Here is a 16,000-nt window from a genome sequence, read left to right as displayed (position 1 = left end):
TCTAAGCTTAGGTCGGTTAGCGGTTTGTGTCGCAGATATTTTTCCTTTTGATCACAAACAAACAAACAAACAAATAAATAAACAATCTCGCTCGTTTCATGAACGATTTTGCTTCTCTTACAATCCTTTGTACCGTTCGAAGACGTCAGCCCAGACGAGTAGACGCGAGTTCCTGTGATGCAACAGCCTCTACGTCGTCCTTCGCTGCCTGCTTCAAGTTTTCAAAATATTCGTGCACTTAGTACTCTATTGTAGAATACCCCTTGATAATTGTTCCAGTTACACAAGGCGTCCACGAAGGGGTACAATCTAGAGTTAGTCCTAAAATAGTAGGAAGGCTGAGGGGATGATTGGTGAACAAGTTATACGAAAGACAAGCACTAAGGAGTCACGTCGAGGACATTGTCACGAGCTGTGTTTATGAAAGGAAGGCCTCCTTACAGAAAAACTCATTTTCTTTTTCAGAATCTTTTTTCATAAGGTAATAGTTACTTCCGCTACAGCCACGGAAACTGATATATTACGTCACAAGAGGTATGTTTACGGAATGTCGAAATGAGTAACGTAAACTTATCACCTTAGTGGCTGCAGCTTACAATTTTTTATTTCCTACTGTGCTATGGAAGTGAAATAATAAAAAATAGAAGCTTTTGAAATGTGGTGATACAGGAGAATGCTCAAAGTGAGATGGATAGATCGAATCACGAATGAAGAGATAATGAGTCGAATTGAGGAGAGGAAATCCATTTCGCTAAAGTTGACGAGACGATGCGCTAGAATGATAGGACATATTTTAAGACACCCAGGACTTGTTCAATTGTATTTGAAGGAAGTGTAGGCAGTAAGAACGGTAGGGGTAGACCAAGGTATGAATATGACAAGTATATTACAGCAGATGTAGAATGTAGTAGTTATGTTTTTTCATCTCTCTTGATGAACTGAGGAAGCCACACGTTTATATTATGCATATGACGTAATTTTCCTACTTAATATTAAAATGTGAAAGAAATGTTGATAGATGTAAAATCAAAGAGTTCGTAGGTATTAGCCGGCAAAATTAGTTAAAAGTACACAGCATTATTGGATAGGTGGGTTCAGATTTTTGTGGGTGGTTTGTAAATAATTTGAACTTCTCTTTCTCTTTATATAACTCACTTTAATAGGAAATCATTAAACCTCATTTGATAGAGTTATACAGTACAAGCATTATGAGAAAATATAATAACTTCTGCTGTTTCAAGTTATCAGACAATGCTATAATCTTAGAATGTGAAATTATTTACGCTGGACAAATCAGTGACAAGGCAAGCTTGTATTTGGTGTGTATTCTCCGTAGGAAAACGGGTTCCAGTTGTCGTTGGTCTAATAGTTAGAACAGCAATTATCACGAGATACCCCGGAAATTGTGAAATTAGTTTTTGCTTTTTAACTAAGAGGAGTCGTGCACCTGCGCTATGCATGCAGCATTTTGCTCCTACCAGTTATACAAAGCGCATCACAGCAATTGTCTGCACAGACGATCACATTCATGTCCCAAAGCAAGCTATCTTAGTGGCAATAATCCTAAAATATTCACTATTCGAGCTCATTTAATTTAAGAAGCGAAGTCCTGTACATGTCATCCTCCATCCATGGTTAAATTACCACAAACCGAGCCCAGAAACTCCAACCCTCCTGATTCGAAAACATCGAAAAAATCCTACAGATTTCTATTTAAACGAAACCAAGATGCACAAATCAAACACCTTACCTGTGCTGCGAAAAGGAAACTCCTCAACGTAGCTACTTTCCTGAAGAAATTCTAAAACAAGTGAAAATTGCAAGAAAAGTACAAAAGATAAAAAAAAATGCACACATTTCTCTCAGATTTTGTTCATTTGTAAAATTTCGTGGCATAATTGTTTACAGTGCATCTACTGTTACTACGTCGTCCTCGATTATATCCTTCTTTAAAAAATGACCGCACGATAGTTGACCATACTCTACAACGAAAACAGCACCAGCACCGCTAAGTATCGAGCGAAATATCAGTCGGAAGATCTCCGAAAATGGAGATTATAAAAATCTCCTCAGATGATTCAGACATCCGTCCTTCACATTTCGTACATTTTTAACATCCTTAAACAGTGATGGATCTTGTTAAACCCCTGCGGTGTCTAAAACCACCGCGCACGCGCCTTACATCACGTGAAATACAAACGACATGAAATGAAAATATGTTGGTAGAAATATATTTTCTATAAAATTATATCAGTAGTGAGCCGTATCCTAAAGGCCCATAATAATAATTGGAATATTATTTGACCCAATATGTGAAATATTATTCATAAAAGTTACAGTCTAACATGTTAAAGCATCGTACCCTAAGATAGTTGATACCGGATGTTGAGCAAGACAGTGAATCGCTGGATGTTGCTTCATATTTCCGTATGATCGTGAGAAAAGATAGCGTACCCAAGCGCTGGCAAGGATCGACACGGGTATTAGATGCTGACCAAGCAAGATATTTCAGCCAATGGGAACTTAAGGATTTGGCAAACCTGGAGGCTACACCGCGCCAAATCTTAATTCCAGGATGACCAACGTGCTATGTGGATAAAGTTAGTTTTTGTAAGAGATCGGTTTTCCACAGTTTCTGAAGTCAGATATATTTGGAAATGTATTATAAAAATTGGTGGAAGAGATTTGCTAGTGTTTGAACTGTGCTTTGTAAATATATCACAATAAGTATTATGTCATCATACATGACGAACTCTCTGATTGGTGGTTAGTTCAGACACCCGGGAACCCCAGCATTATTGGCGTCACCGAAGCCTCCTCAGTAACCCTTAGCTCTGGAGAGCGTCATTCGGTAGTAAAAATTTGAGCAGTACGGATGTACCAACTCTGTATCTCTGTGGTAAAGATTTGAACAGTGCGGATGCATTAACTCTGTGACTGGTGTTATTCCAGTAATAGTAACTGGTTATCATTGATACTGTAAATTGTGCAGTTGCTATAATTTACTGTACTTGAGCAAATGAAATAGTATAATTTTGGCAGAGTTTACTTTCAATTGATAAAGACGGTGTTTAGTTACCGTTGAGTAACAAGTGTAGTGGAAACGTGCTATTGTTTCACTATTTCGCGACGGGCGCGTATTCGCGTGGAACTTCCGTACCGAACCGTGGGCTGCTTTTTAAACTGTATTTTTACCCTTTAAGTGAAGTGTGTTATATATATGTGAATCAGTGTGTTAGCTGATCTGGTAAAAGAAAGGGTATGTCGGCTCGCAGCATTAAGCAGCGAAGAGATTATCAATAATAGTCTTCTGTGTTCCAGTGAATTATTTTCCAGCAAGATGATGGATACGCCTGTAGAGGAAGGAAGTGCATTCCCACATGTTAATGCTGTGATTAACATGGAGTAGACCCATAAAGCAGTGGGGATGTAAGCTGCTATCCTGGTTTCCCGAGAGTCATGTAGAATATACAGTAAGACGCATGTATTATTTACAGCATGATATGTAAGTTATGTTAAGGTACTAGGGCAGTGTAGATAGAATTTTAATTTCATTCAAAGTAAGCCTGACGGCATGTGTTTGTTTAATTTTGTTTCTATGATAGATTCGGATACGAGATTAATGCATGTTTATTTTATTTTCATTTTGCTTTATGAGTAGATGTTTGGGTAAATGAGGGATTGATAGGATCAGTTATCGTTGTAAATATAGTACTTAGCGTAGGATATTCCGAGTTTTCCTTAAATATATGCTAGAAGGGCTAGATCGACAAGTTCATTTTTATATTACGTCAAACACGTATCAATTCATTTTATTTTGGTTATTCAGAGAGACAGGTATAGCTATTTTGCATGATGCATGGTTTTACAGAATCTGCCAGAAGGAGCTGCAGAACGTCGTTGTTAAAATAAGATCTTTGAAGTTAAGTTGGATTCTGTTTGCCTGATGGTCTGCCAAGGACTCGAACTGCGTCTCATTATGTGGAAAGGCCAGTGGGATTCATGAGGAATAATGAGATAATAATTGCATGCTGAATTATAATGTATTGGTGCAGGCTGATGGTATGCCTGACAAGATAAAGAGTATTGTGCAGATGTATGTGCCTGCCTAGTGTCTTCTGAGTGTTTATATTGTGATCAGAATGGACAGTGTTAATTCCAGACTATTGAGTCTGATGTTGTTAAATGGCCCAAGCATGCTAAGAAGGAATGAATATACGGGAGTTTTCGTGTAGTTGATGATGGGCGTTATCTCATGGCAAGCTGATTCCTGGCTTGTGTTATCGGTATGTGTGAAAGAGACAGTATTTCCTTGTGGCGGCCTCGGGAGACAAAATCCAATCTTTAGCATAGTGGAGTTCAACATTTCTTTACAGCTCGTAATCTACCCGGAAGTACATGACGGATGACCGCGCTGTTGAGCGCTCAAACGCAGCAGAAGGAGGCAATGTTTCCCATTGCTTTCTTTATGATATCAAGGATTATTTATATGTTTTTCCCTTACAGGATGGTTTTACATTATTATTTGTGATTGTATACCTTGTCTCGTTGTTTTTAAAGGGAACAGCCCGAGTGCTGAAGTATCGTTGGTTTATCTAATTCTGTCTAGATCTTTTGTAGTGAACCGGGATTCACATTAGAAGCAGTGTAGCATTTAAGACTTTACTCGATATCCGATGTATATATATGTTTAGTTTGATTATTTGAATTGCTGTAAATATAGTGTAGGATTTGCCCCTAGTATTTTGCATAACTTACATAGCGTCCGGTGCGTCTTAATTATTTTTCTTTCCGTCGTAATTTTTCTTATAATGTAACTTTTATTTTACGGAAATAGTTTGACGACTCTCGGGAGTAACTTAACTTTGAAACCGTATCGTTGAGATGCGATAGTGTGAAACTCCATACGGAAATACCACATGGCAGTGTTTGCGTACACTTGTTGCCATACAACATAAACATTGGATTATAAGAAGAAACTCAGTCTTGATTTAGGCCTATATAAATGTTCTTTGTTGAACTTGTTTTTTTAATGTCAAATTTGTATAATCATTCAATTAACGTTTTTGATTTCAACTTATTTCTATACTTTGAATTCATTTTTTTACAAATTTTTATTTTCTTGATTCAATTATTTTCTTGTGATACGATCGGGGATATTTATTAATAAATCCATTTTACCCCCTATGATTGTTTCTCATTCGTGTTATACCTCCATTTCCTGTTATTGATTGCTATTTTAGTGTAGAACTTCGACTTTTTATCCTGACCCAATCGACAACCAACCCACACTCTGCCCAACCCTGAGTTAGTCGGATGTTCATACAGGAATGGAGGCATCGTCCTAGAGGGTATTCACCCCTGGGTGCGGTACAGTAGGAACTGTCTTAAATACAACAGTAGATTTTCATGCTGTCAGATTTCAAAGAATACTGCTTGGGAATTTGTTTCAAGATCAGCTGACCGTAATCAGTTTCAAGCATTCTAATCTGTCCCTTCATAATAAATAATATCTTGGCTTTCCTTATCCTCCTTCCTTTTATCCTTTTTTGATTACATATTTTCCTCAATTCTCGTTTCAAACCGTGAATTCGGAGCAAACAAACGACATCCGCATTCTCCACATATTGATGGTTAAACCTTTTTCAAACACAATTTCTTCCACTACCTTCATCATTGCATTCATTTTTTTCTTTTCACAAGAAGTTATGGTATGGTTTTTTGGTAAATTTACATTTAAGAAAAGCATGTCAACATTATTTCTGTACTTCCCTTAACTTGGAGAAGTTATAATTCATTGAATTAAAAACTGGAAACTCTTTTCGCCTTTTATTGTCATCGGGATTCTTTATCCTTTTATTTTCGAATATGTATATGAGGCAGCGCACATACAAGAAGCCCGATAATTCCCTGTCACTGTGCACTTTTCATTAGCTATAGCCAGATTCGCGAGCATTCAGTTTCAATTTAAAGAAAATTTCCTCTGATACTGCAAAATGATCGATTGTGCTATAAATTTCAACATCAAGAAAAGCAATACAAACAGTATATATTGTGATGTAAGTTAACAAATTGTCTGGGTCCTGTAGTGTGCAGTGCTGATGTATGTGAAACGTTGCATAAACTCTAGGGGCACAGTCCCTTGGAAATCCTGTGACTTATGCAGACTTTTCTATAAAATTGTGTGAAGGAAAACTAGACCCTGATACATCATTAAACAAAGTGAAATACAGCATTCTTTACAAGATCAACTTTGACAAACAAGACATACAGGCATCGTATGAATTTTTCTCTTAGCACACAATATTTTTGATGATCATTCCTATATTTAATATATTTATTTGAGCCTGTAGAAATATAAATAGTGGTTACTATTGGTCTTCTCTCTCTTATAAAGACTTGATACACGGATGATGATCATTCTTCCTAGTAAAGAATCAAGCGAAATTCTTGATAACGCCTGGCTGAGTGAGCTCGAGATGGTAGCTTCTCACCACAACGATGAAATAGATCTTCAGAGCTGAAAGTAAAACATACATAGCATCATCATATAAGTTTGGAAATTGGTACCAACAACGTTCAACCAAGGGGGCATCTGTGCCAGTAACATTTGGTTTCTTAAGGCAGACTCCCACCCCCAATATGTGGAGGTAATAGAATAACGCACACTGTATCCCATGCCTGTCGTAAGAGGCAACTTAAAGACCCCAGGGGCTCTTGGCAGCGTGAGTTGGCAATCACGGGGACCTTACAAGAGTCCTGGCATTGCTTCGACTTACTTCACCATCAGGGGTGAAAGTCAGGAGCCTCGCACGAATGTAAGCAATGCAAGGACTGAGTTAAGGGCCTCATGGTTGCCAACTCTCACTCCCAAGTTGAGGTCCTAGGGCGCCTACCAGTAGCGTCTTACGGCAAACAGGGGATACCATGGAATTTATTTATTCTGCCAGCTCGACCCATAGGGGGATAAAGAGAGAGAACCAATATAACCACTGACAAGAGTCTGACCTCAATATGACATATACCGGTGACGGAGTAGCACGGCCATCTTGAGGTACAGCAGTCCCCGTGCCGCGCGGCTAACAACTAGTGTAGCTCTGAACTCCGGCGTGGTAGCACATCGTTTGAGGTGTCATTTGATTCATGCTAAGCGAGTTCTACACATATTACGGAACCTACAAATCAAATAGTGAAGATGTTAGGAAATTGTAGTACAAATAAGTGAAATTATCCCCCAAATTATCCCGGGGCCAAGATCCAGTCAGGATTGATACTCAAATACGATATTTCAAGGAGGAAGAAGAGAGAAAAATCACACGACATAAATGGTCGGAGCAACGGAATTTCACCAACACTTTGTATATGAAACAACACTAGGATTAAAGAAAACCCATGAAATGTCGAGTCCGCGCGAAAGTAAACGACCTTCTCTCGAAGAAGAGGGAGAAAATCACAAAGAATAGAACCTGTACACTGCTGTTACAGGCACTTACACTTCTTGTTAAAAAGTCTTTATTTCGCAAAATGTTAGATAGATAGATAGATAGATAGATAGATAGATAGATGGATATTTAAATGTCTTTATTGGCGTAGTTAAGGCCATTAGGCCTTCTCTTACATTAAACCAATTATTGTACATAGAATCAAAGTTAACACTACCATAATTAATACTAAGTATAGCACAGTTAAACAATCTAAATACTTTATAACAGAAATAAAATTCCACGCCATTGAGATACACATATTTATTATAATAATAATAATAATAATAATAATAATAATAATAATAATAATAATAATAATAATAATAATAATAATAATAATAATAATAATAATCGGGACATACGGAAAATAACGAGCTTCCAATTTAATAGAAAACTCGTTGGAGAGGGTAAATTGGCTTGTCAGAATTCCAAGAAGTCCAAGACTACAAATGCTGAGCGTCGTGATGAACGTTCCGCGCTGCTGTAACTTCAGCCCTATTGGTCTTAAAATGTCAAACCCACACTGGCTTGTACCATGATTCGACACAGTACCGTTCTAATTTTAAATTAAACTTGCACGAAATCGTTTCGTCCCTTAAAACACACCTCGATCTTTATCAAGTCAATTGACATGACCTAAACCGCGCGTGGGCTCTCGTCCACTACAAAGCAATTGCAGGTCGTCCCTGGGAGGCACGAGCTCTGTGCAATTTGTAATTAGTCTATAATTCTTTTTTAATTACAGGCTGTCGTCAAATTTAAATACAGAAGTTTGTTCGGTTTTGGTGTTCAAATAAATACCTATCGTAGAGCGGGGATAATCCGACATATTGTGTAACTGAAATAGTGTGTGAAACAAATTATGTGACGGAAGTGTAACCTAGCAACCGTGCAAGGCGGTGATGTAAAGTGTTGTTACCTAGCAACCGTGCAAGGCGGTGATGTAAAGTATTGTTTCCTAGCAACCGTGCACTGCGGTGATATAAAATGTTGTTACCTAGCAACCGTGCAAGGCGGTGATGTAAAGTATTGTTACCTAGCAACCGTGCAAGGCGGTGATGTAAAGTATTGTTACCTAGCAACCGTGCAAGGCGGTGATGTAAAGTATTGTTTCCTAGCAACCGTGCACTGCGGTGATATAAAGTGTTGTTACCTAGCAACCGTGCAAGGCGGTGATGTAAAGTATTATTTCCTAGCAACCGTGCACTGCGGTGATATAAAGTGTTGTTACCTAGCAACCGTGCAAGGCGGCGATGTAAAATACTGTTACTTAGCAACCGTGCACTGCGGTGATATAAAGTGTTGTTACCTAGCAACCGTGCAGTGCGGTGATATAAAGTGTTGTTACCTAGCAACCGTGCAGTGCGGTGATATAAAGTGTTGTTACCTATCAACCGTGCAAGGCGGTGATGTAAAGTATTGTTACCTATCAACCGTGCAAGGCGGTGATGTAAAGTGTTGTTACCTATCAACCGTGCAAGGCGGTGATGTAAAGTATTGTTACCTAGCAACCGTGCAGTGCGGTGATATAAAGTGTTGTTACCTATCAACCGTGCAAGGCGGTGATGTAAAGTATTGTTACCTAGCAACCGTGCAGCTATGGCTTACGCCTGGCGGTCATCTGAAATTCGCAACCGTTGAGGGATGGGGCGAGAGACATATTAAAGATCATTTCATTTTTAGAAACGGAAATTTCACACTGGAAAGCAGTGAATGAATTAATGATTGAAACTTGTAAAATGTTATCCTTTAATTCAAATCTATGAACATGGCTATTTTTAATATCACTTTCGCAATAAATAGAAAAAAGTGCTAAAATTTCACACCTCTACCTATCACCCAATATTTTTTAGCTTTCTGTCTAAGACTGAGAATTGATTTTCTTTGACTTACCTGAACCAAGGGCGCAGCTAACGAGAGATTGCACACCGCTCGCAGTCTCGCCGTTTCCGATCGCTATACTGGCGCTTACAATGTACAGGATGATGGAGAGAATAAGGCTTACGATCGAGCAGATTATCCATGGTTTGATGAGGCTTGGATTCTCCTGTAGCATAAATAGAAAATCATCACTTGATACGATGTACCCCTCGGATTTTAGGTTAACTGTTTAAAACAACATGCTAAACTCAAGGGCACTTTGACGTGGGAAGTCGTACAAAATTCACTTTCTGGATTTTCAAATTTGACTTCGCCGAATCCAAAAAAAGCACAATATGTGAAAGCTGTTGTAACTAAAGTGTGATTTAAATTGATATTTACATATGGTGGAATCAGTCGGCTGTCGATCATTACTCTGCTGAAAGCGACATCGTTAAACCAGAGCCATAATTTTCTCAGGGACCACAAAGTGTTAGAGCAAAACTGCCAAAAACTAAAAGACATGAAGTCTTTTTGAAGGATATAAGTATTTCTGGAAGCCCAATTTAACAGGATAAAAATGTTTCTGAACACGCTTGTAAATACTGAGTGTAGGTACTAGTGTTACTGACGGCCGTAAGCAAAGAATTATCACTTGTAATGTAATATCTTCCGTGTAAATAGAACGTAATATTGGGCAAAAACATGAATGTTTGAACTTGCTTTGTAACAATTTAAACCAGTGATGATCAACTAAGGTGTAGAGACAGCAAGTACTGTATTTTTCCCCTAGTTGATGTCAAATGGTGAGCGCAGTGCGTGGGACTTACCCCGTTATGTATGAAACTTCTTCCACAAGACTGTTGTGCGGTATAGACAAGCCTCAGCCAACCCCTGTTGTAATACTACGGTAACTAAAGAATAATGGTGTTGAATCTGCTTCTGTGGATCAGTGGTAGAGTGTCGGGCTCCGGATCCCAAGATAGCGGGTTCAAACTCGGCAGAGGTAGTAGAACTTTTGAAGGGCGGTGAAAAGAGTCCATTAGACACTCCATGTCTACGAGATCGCCATGTAAAAGACACATTTGATGTTCACCCGACAAAAGTAATTGAAACTCAGCCATTAAAGATTGGATTTGCTCTGAAATCTAGTAGGCCTAGAGTAAAATGGAGTGTCGAAATTGATGAGCAGGCATCCAGATTGCGTCAATTTAAAATGCCTACACAATGCATCAGAGGCCATATTATTACAGGTGTTGAATCACAGTTAATTTCTTAATACTGGTTTAATTCCAGGTACACACCAAGACAAATACTGGACTACCGTAAGATTTTAAGACTGTTGTAATTTAAAACGTGACTATGTAAAACCTGACTGATTAACTTACATGACTTGCACCGCAAGCCAGTAGAATGGCGAAGACCAGTTGTGCGACCAGGTTCACCGCTAATACAATCATCAGGATTACGAGTGCTGTAAAGAAAAGAAACCTGTATTATCATAATATTTTATGTCAATTTATATAATGAAATGAAATGGCGTATGGATTTTAGTGCCGGGAAATCCCAGGACTGGTTCGGCTTGCCAGGTGCAGGTCTTTTGATTTGACTCCCGTAGGCGACCTGCGAGTCGTGGTGAGGATGAAATGATGAAGACGACACATACACCCAGCCCCCGTGCCAGGGAAATTAACCAATGATGCTTAAAATTCACGACCCTGCCGGGAATCGAACCCGGAACCCCTGTGAACAAAGGCCAGCACGCTAACCATTTAGCCATGGAGCCGGGCAATTTATATAATCAATTTGTGACAAGGGAACTGTTTCTCTTGGACGAGACCAATGGCAAAAGCATTCTGTTATTTGCGCAGCAGTTGTGAGTAATATGCACTCAGGTTTGTCAATTGTACTAATATGAATTAGATGGGCTTGGTAGAACGATATGCAATAGCAACTTCTGGCTCGGCGGGGAAAGCAACTGGAAACTACCTATGTCTCTTCAGTGACGCCTAGGCTATTTATGACAGCTGAACTGAATACCCAACATACACATACTGGATATTTGGGCATTACTATTCTAGGTTTGTATGCAAACTTACTAAAGCTAGGAAAAGTGTACTCTAGCGTACATAACAATTATGATACCAGATTTTCATAAAGGGGACTCTAAGCAGTGTCAGACAGAAACACTAAATCAAGATAAGATTTTATTGAAAATGGTCTGGCTGAACTCTTTCCTGTACTGCTTACGGAAAACTGTCAAGAGCTCCGATAATTTTGCGTAAGACTTGACACGAACTCAGAGAATTGTCTGTAATCACTAGGAGCGGAATTCCTCAGGGCGGCATTATTAGACCTTTCTTTTCTTATATACATAAATGATATGAGTAAAGAAGTGGAATCAAAGGTAAGGCTTTTTGCAGATGATGTTGTACTGTAAAGAATAATAAATAAGTTACAAGATTGTGAGAAACTGCAAAAAATAAACCTCAACAATGTTGTGAGACGGACAGCAGACAATGGTATGATGATAAACGGAGTTAAACGTCAGGTTGTGAGTTTCACAAATAGGAACTGCGTTGATGCGGTGAAAGTTCCATACGGGGAATCCCTGTAAGTACCTAGGTGCAAATATTAGGAAAGATCTTAATTGGGGTTATCACTATAACAGTATTGTAAATAAATGGTGCAGATCTCTGCACATGGTTATGAGGGTATTTCGAGGTTGTAGTAAAGATGTAAAGGAGAGGACATACACATCGCTGGTAAGGCCCCAAATAGAGTATGACTGCAGTGTATGGGACCCTCACCAGGATTACTTGATTCAAGAAATGGAACAAAATCCAAAGGAAAGCAACTCGATTTTTCTGGGTGATATACAACAAAAGGGTAGAGTTACAAAAATGTTGCAAGGTTTTGGCTGGGAGGACTTGAGAGAAAGAAGAAGAGCTGTTCGAGTAAGTGGTATGTTCCGAGCTGTCGGTGGAGGGACGACATTAGTAGACGAATAAATATGAGTGGTGTTTTTAAAATTAAGAAAGATGACAATATGAAGGTAAAGTTCAAGTTCAAGAGGGTAAATTCGGGCAAATATTCGTTTATATGAATAGGAGTCAGGGAATGGCGTAACTTACCAAGGGAGATCTTCAATAAATGTCCAGACTAGGAAAACAACAGATAGGGAATCTGCCACTTGGGCAACTTAGACCAGTGGAAACCCCTAGTAGTGCGCATACCACATCAATGTCACTGGCCTAGCGCACTCTCTCATAATGTAGCTAGATTAACATATGCCGCTTTAAATGTGCTCTGTTACAGTTTGAATCTGTATTGATAAACTAAGGAATAGAAAGATCAAGTAATTTTAATCCTAGTTTTTCCGTATTCTTAAATCAGTCCTCTTGTTTCTCTGATCGTACTTTGAGATTACTCTTATTGATAAGTAGCCAAACGCTGTCCCTTATTTTGATACCGACAAAGACATTGTGGGCGATATCGCTGGGTGTAAAAAATGTCTGGAAAAGGTGGCTTCACTGGTCGAATAATAATTGGGCTATCATTAAGTACTGAAAATTGCAGGAACAGTTGTCCGGCCATTGCTGATCGCTGCCTTTGGGGCTTCTTCAGTAAAGTTTACTTCGAAGGACTTACGTGGTTTCTTTTCTTTAGCGAGGATAAACATTATTGTTATTATTGGAGAAGAGGATGTTGTAGCGGGTTAGCTTTATGTGTTATCACGGCAACAATCATTTGGTATTTCTGATATAACTCTTACTTCGGGTGAACGAATATCAAACAAACTGGATTATGGGGGTACGCCAACCAAAATTGTGAATAGCACTGCACTAGACAATGCGCTTTCTAGCCAGATTAGTTTTATTTGTAAATAATGGACAAAGTAAATGTGAATAATCACATGTAAAAGTAGCTGCTTCTCAGGCACTTGGTTCCCCATTTCTTGCTTAGTTTTCTGCAATCTTTTACTGAAACACCCCATAACTATCTAACACAGAGAGATCTATGAATAAACAACACTATTCCATTACCTGCCATAGCTGCATGGAACGCTTCAAGCTGTTCTTGTGTAACATCAGGCTGATCCATGGAATTGTCCCTGAGAGCGGCAAAAAATGCAGTGGCCAAAATAACGATTACTAGGAAGAGTCCACAGCCTACCTGTAAAACAAATGGACATACAGTGATAATGTGTGAAATGCCTGAAATGTCACTTCTGTATCGACAAAGGTATTCAGGCACTAATCGTTTCAATAGAGCGCTGCAGGAATTTGGAAAAGGAATCACAATCCGGAAATCAAAACCCTGAGATTTGTTGATGATATTGTTATTTTATCTGAGACTGCAGAAGATCTCAGGAAATTGCTGAATGCTATGGAGAGAATCTTGAGTGAGGAGTACAAGCTGAAATAAAATAAGTCTAAAACAAAAGTAATGGAGTGCAGTCGAACGAAAGCAGGTGATGCAGGCAATATTAGATTAGGAAATGAAGTCTTAAAGGAAGTAGATGAATATCGTTACTTGGGTAGTAAAGTAAGTAACGATGGCAGAATTAAGGAGGACATAAAATGTAGACTAGCACAAGAAAGGAAGAGCTTTCTCAAGAAAAGAAATTTGTTCACTTCAAACATTGATATAGGAATTAGAAAGATGTCTCTGAAGACTTTCATATGGAGCGTGGCATTGTATGGAAGTGAAACATGGATGAAAATTAGCTCAGAAATTTAAAATTTAGTGTTACAGGAAAATGCTGAAGGTGATAGGGATAGATCGAATCACGAATGAAGAGATACTGAATCGAATTGGTGAGAGAAGATCGATTTTGCTAAAATTGAAGAGGAGAAGAGGTAGAATGATAGGACACATCTTCAGACACCCAGGACTTGTTCAGTTGGTTTTTGAGGGAAGTGTGGCTGATAAAACTTTAAGGGTAGACCAAGGTATGATTATCACAAGCAGATTAGAGCAGATGTTGGATGCAATAGTTACGTAGAACTGAAAACGTTAGCACAGGATAGGGTGGCATGGAGAGCTGCCTCTCTAGTTCATGTTATATCATAATATCGCAGGTACCGTTACTCAAAATCTATTTCGAGCAGCCACTTGATATTTTCAGTTCTTATTATTGGCATCATTCGATGTAACAATACGCAAAGGTTTATAAAATAATTACATTTACTGCAAAATAAATATATTATTATAACCTGGGTGGACTCGCTGATAAGCCATAATCTGTAAGCAGGCGTATATGTAGCGAGAATAATTGCTAGTGCAAACAGGCGGGAGCACTAGCACAAGCGTACACGGAATGAGGATGTAAAGGCTAAGTTAGGAATAAAAATGGGATTCTTTTTGCTATTTTGCTTTACGTCGCACCGACACAGATAGGTCTTATGGCCGTAGCCTTAATTAAGGTACATTTTCCTGGTGTGAAAATGGGAAACCACGGAAAACAATCTTCAGGGATGCCGACAGTGGGATTCGAACCCACTATCTCCCTGATGCAAGCTCACAGCTGCGCGCTCCTAACCGCACGGCCAACTCGCCCGGTAAATGGGAAATTAATAAAGAAGGAAGGTTTCGGCATAGACCGCCTTCACTAGTGGGATCATGCGAGGCGAATAAATGCGGTTACGTAGGAGAATAATGCGACCAGGATTAGACTAGTTTTTTAGTGATTTAGATATGCAGAACTGAGCAAAACGACAGCGCTACTTGAAACGGAGGATTGAGGAAGCATTCACAGAAGCTTGTAGACTAAACGCTGAAAGGCATAACAGGTGATGGTGTAGATTCGGAACTTTTAGGCTGTAAGAATAAAACTTACTGAAACGGGTAACAAGTATAGTCTATCTTACACAACGGTTAGGCTATGGGCTTTGCATAAACATAAGGGTCTCGCTACATGGCTAGTCGACACTTCCTAATAACCATATTAGATTGCATTCTGACCTATTACTAGTGATCTAGTGATCTAATTATCACCTCATTTAAAAATGTTAGATGCAGGAGGCGTATGCAAAGCCTTCTTTTGGCGATACCTTCAAATTTCGAAAAATCGGACGTCATTCTTTATTCCCACTCGGATTAACGTTAATAGTCGATGTTTGCCCTTTCGAACATACTTACGGCTTCTAGGATTCCGATCACTATGGAGCCTGTCTTCAGCGTACACCCGCAGCAGCACTGTTTCACCACGCAGCCCATGATGATTGACCTGTAACAGTACAAATTATTATCGCATCGTTATGTCAGAAGTGTTAAAAGTTTCGAAGGCATTTGGAGGTATCCTCAAGAGGTGGTGCCCTATACCTACGTCCCTCGTTGTACCGTAATTTAAGAGGTTCTTGAGGTTCTTCCCCGCTTTCTTCACTACCGGTGTAAAATACAAAAGAATATAAATGCTGTTATACAGGGTGTCCTTGAAAACAGTTCCAAGTTTGCAGAGGAGGCAGCACTCAACAAAAGAATGAAAAAAGTCCTGTAAACATTGGTCGGGCAGTTTTAAAGCATAAATGTTCCTTAAAACTTTAAATTGCTTTTTTTTTTCAACTCTTTGCCGTGAATGCTCCTTGCGAGAGAGTTCTTATCAGAATATCTCATTATGTGCACGAATCAAAAGTATTATCAGTTTAGTATTG

At 39.0% G+C, this 16,000-nt stretch overlaps 1 protein-coding gene across 1 annotated transcript in view; it reads right to left on the bottom strand.

Annotated features, from left to right (window-relative positions):
- Positions 1–1,111: 1,111 nt before the first annotated feature.
- LOC136883490 (uncharacterized) overlaps positions 1,112–16,000 on the bottom strand; it is a 31,019-nt gene continuing 16,130 nt past the window's right edge. The window contains exons 2-6 of the mRNA XM_067155835.2: positions 15,489–15,576; positions 13,391–13,520; positions 10,733–10,818; positions 9,378–9,531; positions 1,112–6,520 (exon numbers count right to left, since the gene is read on the bottom strand). Coding sequence (XP_067011936.2) covers positions 6,438–6,520; positions 9,378–9,531; positions 10,733–10,818; positions 13,391–13,520; positions 15,489–15,566 — 531 coding nt within the window. The 5' untranslated portion in view covers positions 15,567–15,576 and the 3' untranslated portion in view covers positions 1,112–6,437. The remainder of the gene's footprint in view (positions 6,521–9,377; positions 9,532–10,732; positions 10,819–13,390; positions 13,521–15,488; positions 15,577–16,000) is intronic.

Source organism: Anabrus simplex, chromosome 11 (assembly GCF_040414725.1).
Source record: "Anabrus simplex isolate iqAnaSimp1 chromosome 11, ASM4041472v1, whole genome shotgun sequence".
Taxonomy (NCBI): domain Eukaryota; kingdom Metazoa; phylum Arthropoda; class Insecta; order Orthoptera; family Tettigoniidae; genus Anabrus; species Anabrus simplex.
This window is presented reverse-complemented; position numbering and strand designations above follow the sequence as displayed.